Source organism: Corvus moneduloides, chromosome 11 (assembly GCF_009650955.1).
Source record: "Corvus moneduloides isolate bCorMon1 chromosome 11, bCorMon1.pri, whole genome shotgun sequence".
In the NCBI taxonomy this organism is placed as follows: Eukaryota; Metazoa; Chordata; class Aves; order Passeriformes; family Corvidae; genus Corvus; species Corvus moneduloides.
Window position 1 is genome coordinate 13,367,586 of NC_045486.1, and position 16,309 is coordinate 13,383,894.

Here is a 16,309-nt window from a genome sequence, read left to right on the forward strand (position 1 = left end):
GGGATCCCCTACGTATTCTTAAACCCCTATGGCTGCATTCAGAAGACACTACCTACCTTCTGAATTCAGCAGAAGTGGGGGGGGGGGGGGGTTGTTGCCGTGTGTTGTTGCATTGGGGTTTTTAATCTTTTGGACAGCTTCACACAGTTTCTTTTCTTTCCTACATGACTGTGGCTTGATTTAATATTGTTTCATCTTAATTTCATAAGGCCTCATTTTATCTGAGGTTAGGACTCACCAATGATCATGTGTCATTCAGTTTCCATTTTCTAAAGGTCCAAGAACAGAATTCAGTAACTAATAAAATGTTCTTGAATCTTGGGGTCAGCTCCAGGGTTTTGCTCTTCACTCTACATTAACACACATTTTCTTTGAAATCTTGTCGGGTTCTGTGAAACTTGCCATGACTGGTGTGTCCCCTTTTTCCCTGTTTGAGAAATTTAGGGGATGACAACAAGCTTTTTCACCACTCTGCAAAGACCCCACTGCCTTCTCAAAGCACACCTTTCAAAACTCCTGAGATGCAAGCACGAGTTACCTCTCGTTAATCTACCACAAGCCTGGCAAGTAGAAATGAAGATCAAAATGCTTCTGCCTAATTACTGGCTTCTGCCGCTGAAAATCCCCCGGATCCTGACCCTCTTTACACCGTATTGCTCTGCAGTGCCTGCCCTAAGCTCTTCCTAGAAACGGCACCCTTAGAAGGGTTCTGCTGTTAACCTTCGTTCATGCCCGACTCCTGTGTGTCTCCAAAGAAGGAAAAGTGAAAGCGCTCGACTCCTGAGCTACGTCGTTCGCAGGCAGAGGTCCCAGATGGTCAGCTGGGGCAGAGTCCTGCGCATCCTCTTTGTCCCAGAGTATGTCCTCCGTTTTTTCTGGTTTGTTCTTTGAAAGTCCAAACAAGTCTTTAAAATCAGCAGCAATAGTCCTCCGTTTTTTCTGGTTTGTTCTTTGAAAGTCCAAACAAGTCTCTTAAATCAGCAGCAATAGTCCTCCGTTTTTTCTGGTTTGTTCTTTGAAAGTCCAAACAAGTCTCTTAAATCAGCAGCAATAGTCCTCCGTTTTTTCTGGTTTGTTCTTTGAAAGTCCAAACAAGTCTCTTAAATCAGCAGCAATATCGCGATCGATGTCTTCAGACACTTGAGGCAATGTCTCACTCTCTTCTTTCTTCTTCCTTTTGGCTTTCCTAAAATCAGATTGTTCAAGGATAGCAACACAGCACATGTCCTTTTCAAAGACAGCTTCCCTAAGAGCCTCCTTGCTCTTCGTGTCTCCCTAAATGTATCCAAACCCATTAAGGAGTGGTTCCCTATCAAGGGGAAAGCAGTGGGGAAACATCTGAGGTTTGAGTCTAAAGGCAGGAACAAGTGTCCTTTTTTAATTAGCCACACCCTTAAGTGACTTCTCACTTAATACGTGGTAACATAGAAATCCAGGTATTTAGCACAGATTTCTTTCCTGCCAATAGCAATGTCAAGAGCTAATACGCTTTTCTCAGAGACCTGCAAATCTCAAGGTCCCTGTATTGACCTTCCTCACCTTCACTTTTGGCAGAGAACAGGAGGACTAGAAAGAAAAGATGACACTACATGCTGCTTTTCGAGGTCTGAGTTGAGGCGCGACGTCGCTGGCGGGAGCGGTTGCTCCTGGTGGATGTCCCTGATGATGTCTCCCTCCGCCTGGGCCTCTCAGCACTTGCTGCTGTCCTGCGGCCCCCGTCACGGCGATTCCTCGACCGGACAGGTGGATTTGGGGCCGGACCTTGCTGGCGGGAGCGGCTGCGTCTGGGGGATGTCCCCGATGATGTCTCCCTACACCTGGGCATCTCAGCACCTGGTCCTGTCCTGCGGCTCCTGTCTCGGCGAATCCTCGACCGGACAGGTGGATTTGGGGCCGGACCTTGTTGCCGAGAGCGGTTGCATCTGGGGGATGTCTCTGATGGTGTCCCCCTGCACCTGGGCCTCTCAGCCCTTGGTCCTGTCCTGCGGCTCCTGTCTCGGCGAATCCTCGACCGGACAGGTGGATTTGGTGCCGGACCTTGTTGCCGAGAGCGGTTGCGTCGGGGGGATGTCTCTGATGGTGTCCCCCTGCACCTGGGCCTCTCAGCCCTTGGTCCTGTCCTGCGGCTCCTGTCTCGGCGAATCCTCGACCGGACAGTTCGATTCAGGGCCCAATGTTGCTGGCAAGAGCGGCTTTGCCTATGGTCAGGTCCAGGACTTTTAGGACGGCTGCCGTCCTCAGGGTCTGGGGAGCTGCTGTCTGATGACCCTGATGTTGCCTCACTTTCTGTGCCAGGGCTGCTGCTCTCCAGCGAGGAAGATTCCAGCAACGGCTCCAATGCTGCATGGTTGGTGCTGCTGCGTTTTCTGCTCTCTCGAGATGGAGATGGAGGAGACAGACCTGATGGCACCGGGCTGCCAGAGCTGTGGCTGATGGCCTCGGATTCTGCGGAGCCATGGGCCGGCTCCAGTTCTGACTGGCTGGTCAGGCTGGGGCCATTGAACTCTGCCTCATGGCTGGAGGCTGAAAAGGGAAGCAGGAAGGTCAAGGGCCTGCCAGGCCGGGGCCAGGGCCAGGCCAGAGCGGTGCCCTCAGCCCTCCAGGAGCGCACGGGCTCTGCCAAGCCCAGCCTGGGCACTGCCCCCAGCCCAGGGACACCCGGGTGCTTTGCCTCATACCCGTGCCCAGACCAGCACAGCTGTCACACTCCCAGCTGGCTGTGCTGTTTCTCAGGCCGGAGCAGCGCCGGTGGCTGCCCTCAGCAGCGCAGGAGGAGCACAGGAGCAGTTCCCAGGGCCTGGGAAAGCAAACAGGTTCATGGCACTGAAGGCAAAGTCTCCACAGCTCGGGATTGTCCAGCTGAGCTCTTCTAGTTCCTTCTCCTTTGAGCCCTTGCCGAGACGGGGTGCAGCTTCCCGACTTACCCCTCTTCCTCTGCCTCCTCCCTGCCTCCTGGATAATGGCACTCTCTGGCATTGCACCGGCTGTGCCTCTCTCCTAATTCAGCAAAGGAATCGTTGTCCTCCCATGTTGGCTGTCTGATGGAGAAAGGAAAAGCCGATTAGCTTGTGCTGCTCCGCCATCCTGGAGGTACAGGCTGTCCCTGCTCTTCCTCCGGTGCTTTTGCAAGTCGTGCATGAAGCTGAAGCCCAGACTCACGGGACAGGGCAGGGCCAGGACTGCCGGGGCGGGCCCTGACACGGCACAGCGCCTGCCCCTTCCTGTGTTGTGAGCCAGGCAGAAGGACACCAACCTGAAGGGGATTCGGATCCCCATGATGAACATTCGGGGAAGAAATGCTCTAATGTCTCTGCAGAGGGGGCAGTGGAGGCATAAAAGACCAGCGCGCAAGGCCTGTCCCTGCAGGCCAAACAGCAGCAGTGTGAGTGAGGCCCCGGTGCTGCTGAGCACCTGCTGTGCCCCGGGGCTGCGGGAATGGCTCCTACCTGGATGCAGTCCCGGTGGAACCAGGCCCTTTTGCACGCTGGGCACACCATGGTGCCATAAGTCTCTCTATCGTCCACGGTCTCCATGCAGATGGCGCATTCGGTTTCCGGCTCCGGAGTCACCCCCAGCTCCAGATGTGGGCGGTGCTCAGGGCAGTAGGCGCTGGGGGAAAAGGAATGGGCAAAGTGAGAAATGCTGGGTCCTTCTGCAGGGGTGACCAGAAGGGGAGAGGAGGTACCTGTACTGTGCAATATACTGTGTGACACAGGCACCATGCTTGGCACAGGGCAGGTGGAACCATCTGTCGCAGTCTTCCTGACAGCACATGATGGTGGCCCCAGTCTCCCCACAGACGCAGCAGTGCTGGAAAGAGCCAAGCAGCCCCATCAGCGGCAGCCTCAGGGCCTCGCCAGGCGGTCCCACGGCTCCGGGCAGGGCGCAGGACTGTGGCCGCTGCTGGGTCTCAGCCCACAGACCCGCCTGGAGGAAGAGGCTCCTGTGCCAGAGGCTCTGTGGAGCCGCTGGGAGCCAGACTTTTGTCCCACAGCTGGTGGGAAGGGAGGGCCGGCCTTTCTTTCGTGGGGTCTGGGCTAAGCTCTGGCAAACCTCGCCTGGCACAAATCTCCCTGCTCTTGTCAGGCTCTCACCTTCTGAGCCGCTCGGCTGACTGCAAGTTGGATATCGCGAGGGCGAAAGCCCATGAGTCCTGTCCGATTATCGTCTTTTTGAGAAAGGAGGCTGGCAAAATACTGCGGAAAAGGCGAGGAGCTGATGAGGAGAGAGTGGCAGGGGCTGCCCACTGCAATGCTGGAGGGAGGCCCGGTGCAACTCACCAGGCAGAAGACGTGGGCACGGAGCCCGTGCTTCTCCCGTTTGTCGCCACAGATGTCCGGGTCAGCCTCTGCGCGGCGGCACAGCAGGCACGCTGCAGGGGACAGAGCCAATGGCACCGGGCACGAGCACCTCTGCGGGGCTCTCAGCCCGCAGCATCGGCCCCAAGGGCTGCTCTGGCCCTGCCTGCCTGGCTGATGGGCAGGCCTGGAGGCCTTGGGGAGCAGGGGACAGCGCGGGCACGGCCGTCCCCACAGCTGCCCCCGGCCCAGCTGGGCCCCCCTTGGGGAGGAAGGAGGCTCCCAGCCCCAGCATGGCTGGGCAGCTCCTGCCTCCCCCTGCCTCCGCTCCGGGCCCCACGCTGGCTGCCCCGACAGCCCCTGCGCCAGGCTGCGGGAGGGCTGCTTTGCCCTCACCTGGCTCTCTGGCATCAGGGGCCTCCTGTTTCCTGTCTGCCATGGTTCTTGTCAGCAGTGAGTCCCTGTGCAGGAACACTGCGGTCTCCTCCAGGTGCTCGTCCTCTCTCTCTATGGGAGAAAGGAGAGTGTGGGGTGTTTGCAGAACAGGCCCAGAGCCACGAGGGCACTACTCCCTGGTGAGCCCTGCTCCTGTCCTCCTTTTCCTCCCGTCACAGCGTCGAGGAACACTGCTGTCTCCTCTGGATGTTCCTCCGCTGCCTCTGGGAAGGGAGAGGCAGGTGAGCCTGCAGCACAGGCCCAGAGCCCCGAGGTGTGGGGCCCCTCTGGCCCCTGGGCAGCCCCGTCCCTGTCCTGCCTTCTCCTCCCGTTGTCAGGCGGCACTGACACACGGCCTGAGCCCAGCGTTCCCTCTTGTGGCCTTGGTCGCACGGGTCACAATGGCCATTCTGACATCAGCAACGCGCACCCAAAATAGGGGCAACGATGGCCTCAGTCCCACGCCACCCATTTGAGGCTGCCCAATTGGGAACCGAGGTTCTGAGATGGGTCCGAGCCTTTGGTCAGAGTGGAACCAGGGCAGGGGTTCCTGCAGCAAGTGCAGGGTCAAATGCCAGGCCCTGGGGCAGCCATCGAGGGTGGCACTGTTGGCAGAAAGGGGCTGCTCACGCAGTGCCACTCCAGGGCTCCTGGCCCTGGCAGTCGGCTGCCCAACTTTTTACACTGACTCCGATGGAAACCCAGAGAATTCAGTGGGAGTTTTCTGTGTGCATCTGACTGGGAGAGCTTGAAACAGTCCTCCACTCAGAAGTCAAATGCAGGAGGGATGCTTTTCCCACATGAAAGGCACTTTTGCCAGTTTGGTCCATGCTTTCCTACTAGCAAATAAATATATTGTAAAAAACAACTAGAAGAGAAGCACAAACCGTTCCTTTGGCCTTTTCTCATTCATGTCTTTGCAAACATGCTCCTGGAAAATCCAGATCAATGGCTTCTAGAACAATCAGCGAGACCCTGGGAAGCAAGGGGTGACGAGCAGGGACACCCTGCGCCTGCCTGATGCCGGGGCAGCAGGAGTTCATCAATTTTCCTGTCTCCATGGGAGAGGCACCTTGGGAGGACAAGGATGCCTTCACTGAACTAGGAGGGAGGCACAGCTGGTGCAATGCCAGGGAGTGCCTTTATCCAGGAGGCAGGGAGGAGGCAGCGGAGGAGGGCCAAGTTGGGAAGTGGCACCCAGAGCTCTGTAGTGATCCCGTGTCTCGGCAAGGGCTGGAAGCAGAAGGAGCCAGAAGAGCTCAGCCGGACAATGCCGAGCTCTGACACTTTGTCCTCAGCGCCATGAACCTCCTTCTTCCCCAAGCCCTGGGATCTGCTCCTGTGCTCCTCCTGCGCTGCTGAGGGCAGCCACCGGCGCTGCTCCGGCCTGAGAAACAGCACAGCCAGCTGGGAGTGTGACAGCTGTGCTGGTCTGGGCACGGGTATGAGGCAAAGCACCCGGGTGTCCCTGGGCTGGGGGCAGTGCCCAGGCTGGGCTTGGCAGAGCCCGTCCGCTCCTGGAGGGCTGAGGGCACCGCTCTGGCCTGGCCTGGCCCTGGCCCTGGCTTGGGGGGCCCTTGACCTTCCTGCTTTCCCTTGGAGCCCCCAGGGATGAGCCAGAGCTCAATGGCCCCAGCCTGCCCAGCCAGTCAGGACTGGAGCCTTCCCGTGCCTCCCCAGAAGCCGAGGCCATCAGCCCCAGCTCACAAACACTGCCGAACAGGGTTTGCCCAGAGTTTTTCCTATTAGATCTTGGAAAGGATTTCCAAAGTAACACTGTTTGGCAGCTTCTTCAAGGAAGAAACATGACACGCTTCTCATCAGAAAAAAATGTTTATTGCTTTACTTTCACTTTTTTTTCTTTTGGCGTCCTTATGCTTCCTTCGGCATTCCAGAAAATAGTGAAAATCTAACGTCTTATTCGGAGAAGTCTCTGAATCCACTCCTAGGAGAAGTCTCTAAATTCACTGTTTCTCTTGAACACTTTCTTGACATGCAGTTAAATAGCTGGTCCTGTAACATACAGAGATTTAGTGGTTTACCTGAGTGACATCACAACCAGTATACTAAACCACTTTTGTTCTCTGGTAATTACAAAGTTTCAGGCTCTTGTCCAGGTCCTGAATTAATTTCTCATGCAGATTCATAGCCGTGTTCCCTCCTCATGCTCAGCTTTCAGCCACAGTTACCAGGGAACAAACGTTACCTACTCACCTCAAGCAACAATCTACGTCTGTCTTCCCAACCGTCTTTCTCTTCACTGGGCTCTGTTGATCTACAAAATAACTTTGGGCCCTCTGCACAAAACAAAGAACCAATTATAAGCGTTAGGCACTTCTGATTATGCTGCTGCTTGGAACACTCATGAGCAACACAGCAATAAAGTCAGCAGCCCTATTCTTCGCGTCCTTCCTATTCTCTTCCCCCCCCCCCCACCACACGTGGGCTCCAACAGAAATGGTCTGTGTTACAGCCTCGTGTACTACGAAAAATGAAAGGCAGCAGCAGTTCTCCTGAACGTGCTGAAATCTAGATTGCAGTGAAATAGCAGCTGTTCCAGTAAAAGCTCAACACCGGGATCCCACATCTCCCCCCAAAACTGATGGCTGCGGACGACTGGGATCTCCGTTTTAACACGCGCTGTAAATCAGACAGGCTGGAAGCACGCGGAACAGTAACTGTATGAACACATCAGTACATTGCATCAGAGTTACCTAGTAAGTCTCAAGAAACAAACATCCTTTAAGCCTGTCCTAATGCTATATTCTATCACATGTAACAAGCCATCCTTTTGGTGGCCTGTGGAATGTTTTAGGGCTGTGTATGTTTTCTTTTGTTGTTGTTTTCTTTGTTTTTAAATACAAAATTTCACTGGATTCAGAAGAGAAAAACCAAGATTCGCGAGGGCAAAGAACCACACAGGCTGCATACGTGGCTGATAAGAATACTCAACATTCTTAATGATGACAGCAGAAAGACAGGAAAAAGTTAAAGATGATATACATGCCTGAAAGGAGGGTCCGAAATGTCTAGGCAACTTGTCCAGTGACTATTTCTTTTGTAAGCTCCAGAAGTCCAGACACTTATTAAGCAATTATCTGGAAGAAAAGAAAGCCAGACAGCTGCTCAGCCTTTATTTTGCCAGGACTTCCTCACGGGCTTCTACCACAGCCTAGACCCCGAGTAAGGATGGCAAATGTTGACTACAAAACATTCATAAGCGGGCGGCATTTTTTCCTCACTGAATTCCAGTAAGAGTTTAAAAGGAAAAAAATACAAAAGGGGTGAATAAGTTCTGTTGTACCTCTTGGGCGTTCATCATCTTTGGAGAAGAAGAAAACTCTAGCACTTTCCGTGTGGGGTAAAGAAAGAAACCTAGACAAGTACAAAGGGATTTTAGCATCCTAAAAGACACTATCAAATTCCATGAACGCGAGTTAAAGCTGTAGCGCTTCAGAGAAATGGTCAGCCTTGAAGAGCTTTACTCCGCAGTAACCAAATACAGCCTTCTATCAAAAACCCCGCTTTTTAAAAGAAAACTGACTGTGTCTTTGGCTTTTGGCCAAACTCCGTTTGGTTGTGGTCAAACCAAAACAACCCAGTTAATTTCTTGTGCTCCACTTCTCTCTTTTCATATTCAACTTCACACCAAATGGGCTGCTGGGAGTTTTGACTCTGTGCAGCACAAAAGGTTTTCCAGGGTGACTTTCACCGCTCAGAGGTGTGCAATGTCAGTTTCCCGTTTCCTGAGTGCTGCTCTTAATATGCCCACAGCATCCAACTACTGCAACCAAGGAGACAACAAATACAAATGGAACTTGCATTTCTTGGTCCTTTCCAATTTCTGATGTCTCGGGCTCATCATCACCCTCGGAACTGCTGTCTTGGAAACGTGGATCCTCTTGCCATGTGACTTTTACCGGTTTTATTGGTCCAAGTATGTAAGGCTCTGCAATAACAGCACCAAAAAAGAAAGCAAGCTGGAATAACCGGGTTATTCCTCTACTTGCAAGGAGAAATTCCCCCTTTCAAGTGAAATACTTCTCTTGGAGAAGGCAGATTTAAGGAGGACAGAATCTTCTCCCCTCAGATTTTCTGAGGTAAATCTCTGCTCCAGTATTTTCCACGTTGTTCTGGGGATCCCCTACGTATTCTTAAACCCCTATGGCTGCATTCAGAAGACACTACCTACCTTCTGAATTCAGCAGAAGTGGGGGGGGGGGGCTTGTTGCCTTGTGTTGTTGCATTGGGGTTTTTAATCTTTTGGACAGCTTCACACAGTTTCTTTTCTTTCCTACATGACTGTGGCTTGATTTAATATTGTTTCATCTTAATTTCATAAGGCCTCATTTTATCTGAGGTTAGGACTCGCCAATGATCACGTGTCATTCAGTTTCCATTTTCTAAAGGTCCAAGAACAGAATTCAGTAACTAATAAAATGTTCTTGAATCTTGGGGTCAGCTCCAGGGTTTTGCTCTTCACTCTACATTAACACACATTTTCTTTGAAATCTTGTCGGGTTCTGTGAAACTTGCCATGACTGGTGTGTCCCCTTTTTCCCTGTTTGAGAAATTTAGGGGATGACAACAAGCTTTTTCACCACTCTGCAAAGACCCCACTGCCTTCTCAAAGCACACCTTTCAAAACTCCTGAGATGCAAGCACGAGTTACCTCTCGTTAATCTACCACAAGCCTGGCAAGTAGAAATGAAGATCAAAATGCTTCTGCCTAATTACTGGCTTCTGCCGCTGAAAATCCCCCGGATCCTGACCCTCTTTACACCGTATTGCTCTGCAGTGCCTGCCCTAAGCTCTTCCTAGAAACGGCACCCTTAGAAGGGTTCTGCTGTTACCTTCGTTCATGCCCGACTCCTGTGTGTCTCCAAAGAAGGAAAAGTGAAAGCACTCGACTCCTGAGCTACGTCGTTCGCAGGCAGAGGTCCCAGATGGTCAGCTGGGGCAGAGTCCTGCGCATCCTCTTTGTCCCAGAGTATGTCCTCCGTTTTTTCTGGTTTGTTCTTTGAAAGTCCAAACAAGTCTCTTAAATCAGCAGCAATAGTCCTCCGTTTTTTCTGGTTTGTTCTTTGAAAGTCCAAACAAGTCTCTTAAATCAGCAGCAATAGTCCTCCGTTTTTTCTGGTTTGTTCTTTGAAAGTCCAAACAAGTCTCTTAAATCAGCAGCAATATCGCGATCGATGTCTTCAGACACTTGAGGCAATGTCTCACTCTCTTCTTTCTTCTTCCTTTTGGCTTTCCTAAAATCAGATTGTTCAAGGATAGCAACACAGCACATGTCCTTTTCAAAGACAGCTTCCCTAAGAGCCTCCTTGCTCTTCGTGTCTCCCTAAATGTATCCAAACCCATTAAGGAGTGGTTCCCTATCAAGGGGAAAGCAGTGGGGAAACATCTGAGGTTTGAGTCTAAAGGCAGGAACAAGTGTCCTTTTTTAATTAGCCACACCCTTAAGTGACTTCTCACTTAATACGTGGTAACATAGAAATCCAGGTATTTAGCACAGATTTCTTTCCTGCCAATAGCAATGTCAAGAGCTAATACGCTTTTCTCAGAGACCTGCAAATCTCAAGGTCCCTGTATTGACCTTCCTCACCTTCACTTTTGGCAGAGAACAGGAGGACTAGAAAGAAAAGATGACACTACATGCTGCTTTTCGAGGTCTGAGTTGAGGCGCGACGTCGCTGGCGGGAGCGGTTGCTCCTGGTGGATGTCCCTGATGATGTCTCCCTCCGCCTGGGCCTCTCAGCACTTGCTGCTGTCCTGCGGCCCCCGTCACGGCGATTCCTCGACCGGACAGGTGGATTTGGGGCCGGACCTTGCTGGCGGGAGCGGCTGCGTCTGGGGGATGTCCCCGATGATGTCTCCCTACACCTGGGCATCTCAGCACCTGGTCCTGTCCTGCGGCTCCTGTCTCGGCGAATCCTCGACCGGACAGGTGGATTTGGGGCCGGACCTTGTTGCCGAGAGCGGTTGCATCTGGGGGATGTCTCTGATGGTGTCCCCCTGCACCTGGGCCTCTCAGCCCTTGGTCCTGTCCTGCGGCTCCTGTCTCGGCGAATCCTCGACCGGACAGGTGGATTTGGTGCCGGACCTTGTTGCCGAGAGCGGTTGCGTCGGGGGGATGTCTCTGATGGTGTCCCCCTGCACCTGGGCCTCTCAGCCCTTGGTCCTGTCCTGCGGCTCCTGTCTCGGCGAATCCTCGACCGGACAGTTCGATTCAGGGCCCAATGTTGCTGGCAAGAGCGGCTTTGCCTATGGTCAGGTCCAGGACTTTTAGGACGGCTGCCGTCCTCAGGGTCTGGGGAGCTGCTGTCTGATGACCCTGATGTTGCCTCACTTTCTGTGCCAGGGCTGCTGCTCTCCAGCGAGGAAGATTCCAGCAACGGCTCCAATGCTGCATGGTTGGTGCTGCTGCGTTTTCTGCTCTCTCGAGATGGAGATGGAGGAGACAGACCTGATGGCACCGGGCTGCCAGAGCTGTGGCTGATGGCCTCGGATTCTGCGGAGCCATGGGCCGGCTCCAGTCCTGACTGGCTGGTCAGGCTGGGGCCATTGAACTCTGCCTCATGGCTGGAGGCTGAAAAGGGAAGCAGGAAGGTCAAGGGCCTGCCAGGCCGGGGCCAGGGCCAGGCCAGAGCGGTGCCCTCAGCCCTCCAGGAGCGCACGGGCTCTGCCAAGCCCAGCCTGGGCACTGCCCCCAGCCCAGGGACGCCCGGGTGCTTTGCCTCATACCCGTGCCCAGACCAGCACAGCTGTCACACTCCCAGCTGGCTGTGCTGTTTCTCAGGCCGGAGCAGCGCCGGTGGCTGCCCTCAGCAGCGCAGGAGGAGCACAGGAGCAGTTCCCAGGGCCTGGGAAAGCAAACAGGTTCATGGCACTGAAGGCAAAGTCTCCACAGCTCGGGATTGTCCAGCTGAGCTCTTCTGGTTCCTTCTCCTTTGAGCCCTTGCCGAGACGGGGTGCAGCTTCCCGACTTACCCCTCTTCCTCTGCCTCCTCCCTGCCTCCTGGATAATGGCACTCTCTGGCATTGCACCGGCTGTGCCTCTCTCCTAATTCAGCAAAGGAATCGTTGTCCTCCCATGTTGGCTGTCTGATGGAGAAAGGAAAAGCCGATTAGCTTGTGCTGCTCCGCCATCCTGGAGGTACAGGCTGTCCCTGCTCTTCCTCCGGTGCTTTTGCAAGTCGTGCATGAAGCTGAAGCCCAGACTCACGGGACAGGGCAGGGCCAGGACTGCCGGGGCGGGCCCTGACACGGCACAGCGCCTGCCCCTTCCTGTGTTGTGAGCCAGGCAGAAGGACACCAACCTGAAGGGGATTCGGATCCCCATGATGAACATTCGGGGAAGAAATGCTCTAATGTCTCTGCAGAGGGGGCAGTGGAGGCATAAAAGACCAGCGCGCAAGGCCTGTCCCTGCAGGCCAAACAGCAGCAGTGTGAGTGAGGCCCCGGTGCTGCTGAGCACCTGCTGTGCCCCGGGGCTGCGGGAATGGCTCCTACCTGGATGCAGTCCCGGTGGAACCAGGCCCTTTTGCACGCTGGGCACACCATGGTGCCATAAGTCTCTCTATCGTCCACGGTCTCCATGCAGATGGCGCATTCGGTTTCCGGCTCCGGAGTCACCCCCAGCTCCAGATGTGGGCGGTGCTCAGGGCAGTAGGCGCTGGGGGAAAAGGAATGGGCAAAGTGAGAAATGCTGGGTCCTTCTGCAGGGGTGACCAGAAGGGGAGAGGAGGTACCTGTACTGTGCAATATACTGTGTGACACAGGCACCATGCTTGGCACAGGGCAGGTGGAACCATCTGTCGCAGTCTTCCTGACAGCACATGATGGTGGCCCCAGTCTCCCCACAGACGCAGCAGTGCTGGAAAGAGCCAAGCAGCCCCATCAGCGGCAGCCTCAGGGCCTCGCCAGGCGGTCCCACGGCTCCGGGCAGGGCGCAGGACTGTGGCCGCTGCTGGGTCTCAGCCCACAGACCCGCCTGGAGGAAGAGGCTCCTGTGCCAGAGGCTCTGTGGAGCCGCTGGGAGCCAGACTTTTGTCCCACAGCTGGTGGGAAGGGAGGGCCGGCCTTTCTTTCGTGGGGTCTGGGCTAAGCTCTGGCAAACCTCGCCTGGCACAAATCTCCCTGCTCTTGTCAGGCTCTCACCTTCTGAGCCGCTCGGCTGACTGCAAGTTGGATATCGCGAGGGCGAAAGCCCATGAGTCCTGTCCGATTATCGTCTTTTTGAGAAAGGAGGCTGGCAAAATACTGCGGAAAAGGCGAGGAGCTGATGAGGAGAGAGTGGCAGGGGCTGCCCACTGCAATGCTGGAGGGAGGCCCGGTGCAACTCACCAGGCAGAAGACGTGGGCACGGAGCCCGTGCTTCTCCCGTTTGTCGCCACAGATGTCCGGGTCAGCCTCTGCGCGGCGGCACAGCAGGCACGCTGCAGGGGACAGAGCCAATGGCACCGGGCACGAGCACCTCTGCGGGGCTCTCAGCCCGCAGCATCGGCCCCAAGGGCTGCTCTGGCCCTGCCTGCCTGGCTGATGGGCAGGCCTGGAGGCCTTGGGGAGCAGGGGACAGCGCGGGCACGGCCGTCCCCACAGCTGCCCCCGGCCCAGCTGGGCCCCCCTTGGGGAGGAAGGAGGCTCCCAGCCCCAGCATGGCTGGGCAGCTCCTGCCTCCCCCTGCCTCCGCTCCGGGCCCCACGCTGGCTGCCCCGACAGCCCCTGCGCCAGGCTGCGGGAGGGCTGCTTTGCCCTCACCTGGCTCTCTGGCATCAGGGGCCTCCTGTTTCCTGTCTGCCATGGTTCTTGTCAGCAGTGAGTCCCTGTGCAGGAACACTGCGGTCTCCTCCAGGTGCTCGTCCTCTCTCTCTATGGGAGAAAGGAGAGTGTGGGGTGTTTGCAGAACAGGCCCAGAGCCACGAGGGCACTACTCCCTGGTGAGCCCTGCTCCTGTCCTCCTTTTCCTCCCGTCACAGCGTCGAGGAACACTGCTGTCTCCTCTGGATGTTCCTCCGCTGCCTCTGGGAAGGGAGAGGCAGGTGAGCCTGCAGCACAGGCCCAGAGCCCCGAGGTGTGGGGCCCCTCTGGCCCCTGGGCAGCCCCGTCCCTGTCCTGCCTTCTCCTCCCGTTGTCAGGCGGCACTGACACACGGCCTGAGCCCAGCGTTCCCTCTTGTGGCCTTGGTCGCACGGGTCACAATGGCCATTCTGACATCAGCAACGCGCACCCAAAATAGGGGCAACGATGGCCTCAGTCCCACGCCACCCATTTGAGGCTGCCCAATTGGGAACCGAGGTTCTGAGATGGGTCCGAGCCTTTGGTCAGAGTGGAACCAGGGCAGGGGTTCCTGCAGCAAGTGCAGGGTCAAATGCCAGGCCCTGGGGCAGCCATCGAGGGTGGCACTGTTGGCAGAAAGGGGCTGCTCACGCAGTGCCACTCCAGGGCTCCTGGCCCTGGCAGTCGGCTGCCCAACTTTTTACACTGACTCCGATGGAAACCCAGAGAATTCAGTGGGAGTTTTCTGTGTGCATCTGACTGGGAGAGCTTGAAACAGTCCTCCACTCAGAAGTCAAATGCAGGAGGGATGCTTTTCCCACATGAAAGGCACTTTTGCCAGTTTGGTCCATGCTTTCCTACTAGCAAATAAATATATTGTAAAAAACAACTAGAAGAGAAGCACAAACCGTTCCTTTGGCCTTTTCTCATTCATGTCTTTGCAAACATGCTCCTGGAAAATCCAGATCAATGGCTTCTAGAACAATCAGCGAGACCCTGGGAAGCAAGGGGTGACGAGCAGGGACACCCTGCGCCTGCCTGATGCCGGGGCAGCAGGAGTTCATCAATTTTCCTGTCTCCATGGGAGAGGCACCTTGGGAGGACAAGGATGCCTTCACTGAACTAGGAGGGAGGCACAGCTGGTGCAATGCCAGGGAGTGCCTTTATCCAGGAGGCAGGGAGGAGGCAGCGGAGGAGGGCCAAGTTGGGAAGTGGCACCCAGAGCTCTGTAGTGATCCCGTGTCTCGGCAAGGGCTGGAAGCAGAAGGAGCCAGAAGAGCTCAGCCGGACAATGCCGAGCTCTGACACTTTGTCCTCAGCGCCATGAACCTCCTTCTTCCCCAAGCCCTGGGATCTGCTCCTGTGCTCCTCCTGCGCTGCTGAGGGCAGCCACCGGCGCTGCTCCGGCCTGAGAAACAGCACAGCCAGCTGGGAGTGTGACAGCTGTGCTGGTCTGGGCACGGGTATGAGGCAAAGCACCCGGGTGTCCCTGGGCTGGGGGCAGTGCCCAGGCTGGGCTTGGCAGAGCCCGTCCGCTCCTGGAGGGCTGAGGGCACCGCTCTGGCCTGGCCTGGCCCTGGCCCTGGCTTGGGGGGCCCTTGACCTTCCTGCTTTCCCTTGGAGCCCCCAGGGATGAGCCAGAGCTCAATGGCCCCAGCCTGCCCAGCCAGTCAGGACTGGAGCCTTCCCGTGCCTCCCCAGAAGCCGAGGCCATCAGCCCCAGCTCACAAACACTGCCGAACAGGGTTTGCCCAGAGTTTTTCCTATTAGATCTTGGAAAGGATTTCCAAAGTAACACTGTTTGGCAGCTTCTTCAAGGAAGAAACATGACACGCTTCTCATCAGAAAAAAATGTTTATTGCTTTACTTTCACTTTTTTTCTTTTGGCGTCCTTATGCTTCCTTCGGCATTCCAGAAAATAGTGAAAATCTAACGTCTTATTCGGAGAAGTCTCTGAATCCACTCCTAGGAGAAGTCTCTAAATTCACTGTTTCTCTTGAACACTTTCTTGACATGCAGTTAAATAGCTGGTCCTGTAACATACAGAGATTTAGTGGTTTACCTGAGTGACATCACAACCAGTATACTAAACCACTTTTGTTCTCTGGTAATTACAAAGTTTCAGGCTCTTGTCCAGGTCCTGAATTAATTTCTCATGCAGATTCATAGCCGTGTTCCCTCCTCATGCTCAGCTTTCAGCCACAGTTACCAGGGAACAAACGTTACCTACTCACCTCAAGCAACAATCTACGTCTGTCTTCCCAACCGTCTTTCTCTTCACTGGGCTCTGTTGATCTACAAAATAACTTTGGGCCCTCTGCACAAAACAAAGAACCAATTATAAGCGTTAGGCACTTCTGATTATGCTGCTGCTTGGAACACTCATGAGCAACACAGCAATAAAGTCAGCAGCCCTATTCTTCGCGTCCTTCCTATTCTCTTCCCCCCCCCCCCACCACACGTGGGCTCCAACAGAAATGGTCTGTGTTACAGCCTCGTGTACTACGAAAAATGAAAGGCAGCAGCAGTTCTCCTGAACGTGCTGAAATCTAGATTGCAGTGAAATAGCAGCTGTTCCAGTAAAAGCTCAACACCGGGATCCCACATCTCCCCCCAAAACTGATGGCTGCGGACGACTGGGATCTCCGTTTTAACACGCGCTGTAAATCAGACAGGCTGGAAGCACGCGGAACAGTAACTGTATGAACACATCAGTACATTGCATCAGAGTTACCTAGTAAGTCTCAAGAAACAAACATCCTTTAAGCCTGTCCTAATGCTATATTCTATCACAT

General features: G+C 54.8%; 2 protein-coding genes and 2 long non-coding RNA genes across 4 annotated transcripts; all 4 read right to left on the reverse strand.

The window, feature by feature from the left end:
- Window positions 1-109: 109 nt before the first annotated feature.
- Window positions 110-5,002, reverse strand: LOC116449379 (PHD finger protein 7-like). Its single transcript, XM_032120843.1, has 9 exons — window positions 4,695-5,002; window positions 4,281-4,372; window positions 4,095-4,196; window positions 3,686-3,810; window positions 3,447-3,609; window positions 3,250-3,360; window positions 2,925-3,034; window positions 2,679-2,797; window positions 110-2,523 (listed from the first exon to the last, which is right to left on the reverse strand). The coding sequence occupies exons 1-9, from the start codon at window positions 4,735-4,737 to the stop codon at window positions 1,586-1,588; spliced, it is 1,803 nt and encodes a 600-aa protein (XP_031976734.1). The 5' UTR covers window positions 4,738-5,002; the 3' UTR covers window positions 110-1,585.
- A 1,705-nt stretch (window positions 5,003-6,707) lies between these two features.
- Window positions 6,708-7,163, reverse strand: LOC116449381. The gene is made up of 2 exons (XR_004242360.1): window positions 6,948-7,163; window positions 6,708-6,746 (listed from the first exon to the last, which is right to left on the reverse strand). It is a non-coding gene; the product is annotated as an uncharacterized LOC116449381 (long non-coding RNA).
- Window positions 7,164-7,740: 577 nt separating this feature from the next.
- Window positions 7,741-13,804, reverse strand: LOC116449377 (PHD finger protein 7-like). Its single transcript, XM_032120841.1, has 11 exons — window positions 13,497-13,804; window positions 13,083-13,174; window positions 12,897-12,998; window positions 12,488-12,612; window positions 12,249-12,411; window positions 12,056-12,162; window positions 11,727-11,840; window positions 11,481-11,599; window positions 10,342-11,325; window positions 9,587-9,988; window positions 7,741-8,682 (listed from the first exon to the last, which is right to left on the reverse strand). Exons 1-9 carry the CDS (start codon window positions 13,537-13,539, stop codon window positions 10,388-10,390), a joined length of 1,803 nt encoding a protein of 600 aa, XP_031976732.1. The 5' UTR covers window positions 13,540-13,804; the 3' UTR covers window positions 7,741-8,682; window positions 9,587-9,988; window positions 10,342-10,387.
- Window positions 13,805-15,352: 1,548 nt separating this feature from the next.
- Window positions 15,353-15,964, reverse strand: LOC116449382. Its single transcript, XR_004242361.1, has 2 exons — window positions 15,749-15,964; window positions 15,353-15,547 (listed from the first exon to the last, which is right to left on the reverse strand). It is a non-coding gene; the product is annotated as an uncharacterized LOC116449382 (long non-coding RNA).
- Between the last annotated feature and the right edge of the window lie 345 nt (window positions 15,965-16,309).